This window comes from Alligator sinensis, unplaced genomic scaffold, assembly GCF_000455745.1.
Source record: "Alligator sinensis unplaced genomic scaffold, ASM45574v1 scaffold573_1, whole genome shotgun sequence".
Classification (NCBI taxonomy): Eukaryota; Metazoa; Chordata; order Crocodylia; family Alligatoridae; genus Alligator; species Alligator sinensis.
Window position 1 is genome coordinate 4,347,611 of NW_005841877.1, and position 7,108 is coordinate 4,354,718.

General features: G+C 40.0%; 1 protein-coding gene across 4 annotated transcripts in view; it reads right to left on the minus strand.

Annotated features, from left to right (window-relative positions):
- The window catches only part of DHX29 (DExH-box helicase 29), a 38,524-nt gene that overhangs the window by 5,609 nt on the left and 25,807 nt on the right, over positions 1-7,108 (minus strand). For all 4 annotated transcript variants that reach the window (XM_025196139.1, XM_025196140.1, XM_025196138.1 and 1 more), the window contains 4 exons: positions 5,469-5,605; positions 4,317-4,410; positions 3,205-3,507; positions 1,042-1,173 (listed from right to left, as the gene is read on the minus strand). In XM_025196139.1, the coding sequence (XP_025051924.1) occupies positions 1,042-1,173; positions 3,205-3,507; positions 4,317-4,410; positions 5,469-5,605 (666 nt within the window). The remainder of the gene's footprint in view (positions 1-1,041; positions 1,174-3,204; positions 3,508-4,316; positions 4,411-5,468; positions 5,606-7,108) is intronic.

Here is a 7,108-nt window from a genome sequence, read left to right on the forward strand (position 1 = left end):
GGCCACAAGTTGTTGGAGAGTAGGTTTAGATTAGACATCCATAAGAACTACTTCACAGTTAGGGCGGCTAGGATCTGGACCCAAATTCCAGGGGAAGTGGTGCTGGCTCCTACCCTGGGGGTCTTTAAGAAGCGGCTCGATGCCTACCTGGCTGGGGTCATTTGAGCCCAGTTTTCCTCCTGCCCAGGCAGGGGGTCGGACTTGAAGATCTACAAGGTCCCTTCCAACCCTACTTCTATGATTCTATGAAGAATGAACTAACAAACACCAATCTGACATCAGTCCCAGAAAAATGCACAAGCCTGTGGCAGAACATTTTAACCTACCAATGGACATTCATTGCTGACCTCAGGGTAGCTATACTTAGACAACAAAACTTAAATGAACTCGAATGAGAAACTGTGGAACAAAAAATTCATCCATACTAGAGTGCGGTAAGAATGGTCTAAACCACTAGCACCCATGCTTTTAGCCCCACGAGGCAAATTAATGGTATGGGGCTGGATCAGGCCCTGGGGTTCCCACGCCATGCCTGCATGATGTGATCATGTCCCATGCCACTCTGTGTACCTGATCCAGCCTGCAAAGCCCTGGCCCAGGACTTTCCTAAGATCTGTGGGGAGACCTACAGGCTAGGGGTTGAGCACTCCTGATCTAAACCAAGACTATGAATTATAATTCCATTACCTGAATGATCTTTTATGACCCCATTGTCTTTATGGGATTATTACTTGTTTGCATCTCCCAAAACTGCCTGCCCTTCTCCCTCTCCCCACCTCTTGTCTCTTTCCTTCTGTATTCAAATCGCTTTGCTTGATACACCCTTTCATAGCAACTGATGAAGTAAACTAGGGCTCATGAAAGTTCATGCTGTATCTCTGTGATTTACTTAGTCTATAAGGTACAAATCTACCCTGCCTTCTGCACTGTTTCACTGGATTTTTTTCTAAAATGTTACCTGAATCACAGAGTGGTACATTTCAAATAAAAAAAATGTAAAGCCATTAAAACTGCAAGAAACAAGCAAAAAGGTATCTGTACCTGAAAATGGATCCAGCCATCAACAGACAGGAGGCATTCACGGTGCTGAACTTCTATGTCCCCACCAAAAAGCAAAACTGGAAAGGGGGAAATTAAAGTCGTCTCTCGCAAGTATATCCTGGCATATCTTATCTGTGTATAAAACACAAACATGTTTCAAAGCCACAGCAGGAACAGGAACGTTGTTTTTATAAAACAAAAAGATTTTGTTCATTATATATATTCATTTATGTAGGTATTATTCATTTATGTTACTAGATAGTGAATGAATAGAGCCTATGCCCAGTCATCTAACCTATATAATGTAGACTATGTAGCATTTATTAGTCTAAGGCAGGAATAGCTGATCCAGCCACTGGGAGATTTTTTTTCCTACTCCTCAATACACAGGTGGAAGACTTTTAAGGATGGCCAGATTAAAAAACAGACCACAATTATGCTGAGATTATAAACAAAAGCTTTAAAAAGTTTATAGTAGATTATACAAAGCCTAGGGAAATGCAGCTGAGCATACAGTGTCCAAAGCGTGATCATATTTGTTGCACTGTGAAACTGTCAGCTGATACAATCAGAAAAAATCAGTTCAATGCATATATATTTATACATGGATGCTGCCTGTGCACAATTATATGAGTTTCTTTTCAGTCAAGTTAGAGTTAATGTTGCTTGCCAAAACTAGTTTCCTGATGCAGTAAACACCTTCCATTCAAAACTTATGAGTACTTATACAGTGAAGAATTCTGACACTCATGATCAAGTTTTTCCTTTTAGAATTTAGGACTATTAATTGTAAAGCAGTCATAATAGACTCCTCTAATCTCTGAACAAGTGGGAGGTCTACACAATAGTGTCACATTACAGACCTGTTACTGTAAAGATTAAAAGCAGTACTTCATATGACAAAAGATTATCCACTAATACTTACTACCTTCCAACTGTGCTTTAAAGCTTGATTTATCTTCCATTTCTTATTGATAAAACATTCTCTTCCCCTTCCCTTCACATCTATTTCTTCCAATAACTATTTTTGCTTTTGCCAAGAAATTTTCTTTTTATTTTGGCAGTTCTTCTGCTTCTTTAATATATTGCAAGCTCCTTGGGGCAGGAAGTATTGTTTGCAATGCCTGAATAGTACTTTTCATATGTGCTGCATGTCTTTTAAGTTAGCAAGTACCTCAGAGGAAGGCCTAAGTAGCAATTATTAAATGGGCTATTAGTAACTGCCCAAAGGTCTGTACCAGTGCTTTGAAATACAAGTAAACTTATAAAAAGGAGTGATTTGTGTATTTTAACAGTAATACTATGCTGAATTTTTCTAACCAATACTAGAAGATAGGCAAGTGAGAAAGATTAAAAAAATCTTTGTTAATGTGACCATGCAGTAAAGAAAGAAAAGCAGGAAAGTTACAGTAGTGCTGAGGTGATGTTATTACTGTGATGGTGCAGGAAATATGCAAGAGGCAGGAATTCTTGTGGGTGGTTATCTTTTATTGGACAAAAATCACATGGTTAGGATAGACTTAGTAAAGTTATAGTAATTCCAGGCCAGTGAGGATAAAAAATCCTCCCTCAGAAACTGCAGTTTCACAAGAACATGTATTTTGGCAAGTTGGAACCTTCCAAAACTACAGATGAACTACAGATGAACTAGTTATAGGCTGGTTCCTAGTAGCGCCAGAAAGGCAAAGCAATAGAAACCAATCAATCCTAAAATGTTTGTTATGGTAAATGGTATGTAGCCAAGGGCTTGAATACAGAAAAAAACAGGAGAGAACACAGGAATGACCAGAAAGGGTATACTGCCACCACTACCCCATTTGCCCCACACCAGTCCTCCAGCCAGCGAGGGTACAATAGGTGGGAACCGGTGTTCTGGTAAAACAGACAGCCAGATACAAAAACATATCCCTAGTGCCTATCTTGTGCTTTAATGTGAACAATAAATTGGCCCTTCTAAGTTGCCAACAATGTACTTGAGATCCAGGTAACAAAGCACTGATGACTATTAGAAGTTTAAGATGAACTGGACTGCCAATACTTCATCTGATGATCCAGTGTCCACCAATCCTGCCCAATGAAATTTACTCAAATGACCAAACATGTTCAAGGTTTTCATCTAATTGCTTCCATTTGATAAGACTGATACAAATGCAACATCCTTACCTTTTCCTGATACAGAAGCCATCCATATGTCTGCAAATCTCTGTTTACTGAGGAGGGATGCACTTGCGCTTTTCCTTGCGCAGTTTCTACCATACATGACAATTTTTCGGTGACATCTACAGACTTTGTATACATTATCTTCCCCACGTTGTCGTATAACCCTGCAGTCAGCACAGATTTAAGAAGGGCAATTTCTTGAAGAGAAAGGGTTTGTGTGGATCCATTTCCATCCCATCCATGCTTAGGTGCAGGTGTTGCAAAACCAGCAGTCCTGACTACTTTTATTAGCTCTTGTTTCACATCCTGAAATTAGTTTTCATCAAAAGAGAAAAAAAACACTGATTTTAAGAAAAGGACATGCTCAAGCCCGCCAGCACACACAGACTCCTCCATGACTATTCCCAATAGAGAGAAAAAAAGGAAAAGAAATCTAGACTCATGTAAAAAATAAAATTAGCCACATCTGCACTAATCTTAGACTCTTTACTGGAGGGGAAACCAAATAAATAAGGCTTCCAGGACTCAAGCATTACAGAATGTAAACAAGTGCCTTCATTCTCCTAGGTATCTGGGAAGTAAATTGACAGCACAGGATACATGTATTTACATCACATATTCCCTTTTTTGTCACTCAGGTCTTAGTTACCTATCCTAAGTTGGAAAGCGGAATTGGCGCTTTAAAAATAAAATACATTTAAATGACTCAGGATTACAGACCATCTTCCAAAATTGAGAGAACCACAAGTACTTTAGAATTGCAGTTAAGTTATACAACCTAACTACATATTTTATTTTCTTTGTCATACAATAATTTGATTTGCAAATTATTGTGCGGTAGAAATGGAGAAGCATGAACCCTTGCCACAGCAACTAGCTACAAAGATGTATACTAATAAAATGTGCTTTAAAGGTGAAAGGGTAGATTTAGCCAATATGAATAAAAAAGAAGTCTGTATGTCTTCACTGACTCCTAACATTCTCTATGTCCTTATTTGTTACCTCATCTGCATACTAACATGCCTACTACTGTGTATCATGAATTTAAAGATGTATATTGAGTTTGACAGAAATTTAAGCTATCCTTTCCAGTGCAAAAGCTGCATGGTTAGTACCTCCAGAGTTAACAGTGAGGTCCGGTTAAGGAAATTTCTTCTGCAGTAAGTCATTTCAGTACGATAACCTCCTTCTTGACGTGCTTTTTTCCACCTGTAAAAAAACAACCTGTCTTACTACAGTTATGAGAAACACTGCTGTCTAGCAAGGAAGTGACAAGTAAATAGGAGTCAGACATTTAAAAAGACAATGCTGCCTTATATCAAACACCATCATAATACTAAAAATAATTTGGGGAATTGGTTAGAATCTGCAATATGGCTGCTGACAGATGTGAAAAACACAAAACAAGCAAAGCAAAAAACCAAAACAACATGCTTTACCAGAAGCAGCAGCACATTAGTTCAACCCAGCTCTACAGCGCCTGTACAGATTGGGCGCTTCAGCGGGGCTTTCTGGCACTTTTATCTAATAGTTGATTCTATCAGCTAAGTGCCAAAAAAGCCCCGCAAAAGTGCCCAATCTATACAAATGCTGGGCGACCCAGGTCTAACAAACATGCTTTTTCTGGGCATGTGCTGTGCTTGACGCAGGGGGGTGCCAAGTTTAAAGTGAAGCACTGTGGTTTTTTGTTTTTTTTCCATGTCTGCAAGCAGCCTGCTAGTCTGTTAAAGAGCAAGAGAGGATATGCATTTAAGACCATGTAAAAACATGCATGCCCATGAGCAAAGGTGGTTTCTCTTTCAATTGTACAGATAATTGACAGATGCTTGTAAGCTCTGCTGGCTGTAGGTAGAACAACCTGGGTCTGGATCAAAGTTAAGGCAACTATAACCTTCACAGTTAACCTTTTTAAAAAGAAAAAGAATAGATGTAGCTCAGTACAGTGTAGCTAATGAATGTAGCTCAGTACAGTCGAGTTCAGTACAAGAACTAATGAAACACCTGAGCCAGATGCAGTACATTTCTGAATTGCTTGTCACAGTGTCATTAGGAAGTGTAGCAAATAACCAACTAAGCCATTTATGAATCCCTGTGCAATACAGTACTTAACATCATTTTTAATATTCAAAAAAGTAGTTTACAGATATAAAACAATTTCAGGTCCCATTTTTAAATATGATCTTTAAATGATTAAAAGTTGTCAACACAAGTTAACAGTTGAAAAGTTCTCTGATTAGTTTTAGTATTTTTTTTAAAAGATTACTTACCCGAGATATGCATTGTAGATTGTAAGATGGTCTGAGTTTGCCAATGCCAGAGAAGACTTTGCAAGATCTGCTTCGTCTTTTCTACCAATTGGTGTGGTAAATGGGGATTTTTCTGTCATTACGGCAGCTAAAGTTGCCTGTAGTCACCCGCAACAATTTAAAGTATAAATAATAGAGTAAATACAATTAAAATTAGGATTGGGTAAAAAATTGTAACAGATTCTGCAGACAGACTAAGCAAGAGCTGCTCAAGTGTAATTTCTTTTACATCTGTACATCTTCCACCTCTTCTGTTTTAACTCAAAAGTTAGTGATGTAGTTATATACAAGTAGTGCAGACAGGCATTTTGATAAATAGATTAAAACACTGGTAAATTTAATTCCTGAATCTTTAAGGGTCCTTGCCTCCCAAATAAAGAATGGGATGCCATTTTATCTAGGGAAACTGAGATTATGGTAATGAAGCTCCCAGCTGAACACTCACTTTTTAAAGGTTCAGGACATGCAACGAACCTGAGACTAGGGGGACACTCCTGGCTGTGTCCCAGGCCCTGGGGCTGCCTCATGCCGGATATCTATGCTTAGCTGAATATGGGGATCTGTCATGGGTCAGCCCTGACATGGTACATATTCAATTTTAGGCATGATGCAAACAAGCCAAAAAGACATTACGCATAATGTGTGGGATATCTTTGTGGTCCACTTGCTATATTATCATGCCATAAATTGGTTTTAACGTGTAGCCAGGTTACTATTTGTGGTGTGATTAACACATTAATCTGTTTTAATGTAATGTGTGCTAAATGCCCTAAGACTAAGTTCATGTACTGCACTGATGGGGAAGAAATAGATGTGGGGCTCCTGAGGCAGCTCTCAGAGACCATAAAAGCTAAAGAGGTGGTAGTCATGGGGGACCTAAACTACCCAGATATCTGCTGGGGGAGACAGACAGCAAAGTCCCACCGCTCACGCAGGTTTCTAACCTGTGTACAGGACCTCCACCTGACACAGGAGGTACATGGTCCCACTAGGGGGAATGCCATACTGGATCTGGTATCGGCAACGGGGGATGACATGGTAGGGGACCTACAGATTGGTAGCCATCTGGGGGACAGTGATCACCTAATAACAGAATTCACCATAAGACGTCGAGGGGGTAAGGTAACTAGTAGGGTGAAAGTACTAGACTTAAGGAAAGCTGATTTAAATGAATTGAGGCGATTAGTCAAGGACGCACTGCAGAGTAGGAGTTTTGAAATGATGGGAGCCCAAGAAGGGTGGCTGTGCCTTAAGGAAACGATCCTTTGGGCACAAAGCAAGACGATCCCCATGCGGGGTAAAAGAAGGAAAGGGGCCAGGAGGCTTCCCTGGCTGACCGCAGAAACCCAGGGCAGCCTAAGGGCCAAAAGGGGAGCACACAAAAAGTGGAAACAAGGAGAGATCACCAAAGACGAATATACCTCCTCTGCTCGCGCTTGTAGGGAGGCAGTTAGACGGGCCAAAGCTACCATGGAGCTGAGGATGGTATCCCAAGTAAAGGACAACAAGAAATTGTTTTTTAGATATATAGGGAGTAAAAGGAAGGCCCAGGGAGGAATAGGACCCCTGCTAAATGGGCAGAAACAATTGGTGACGGACAG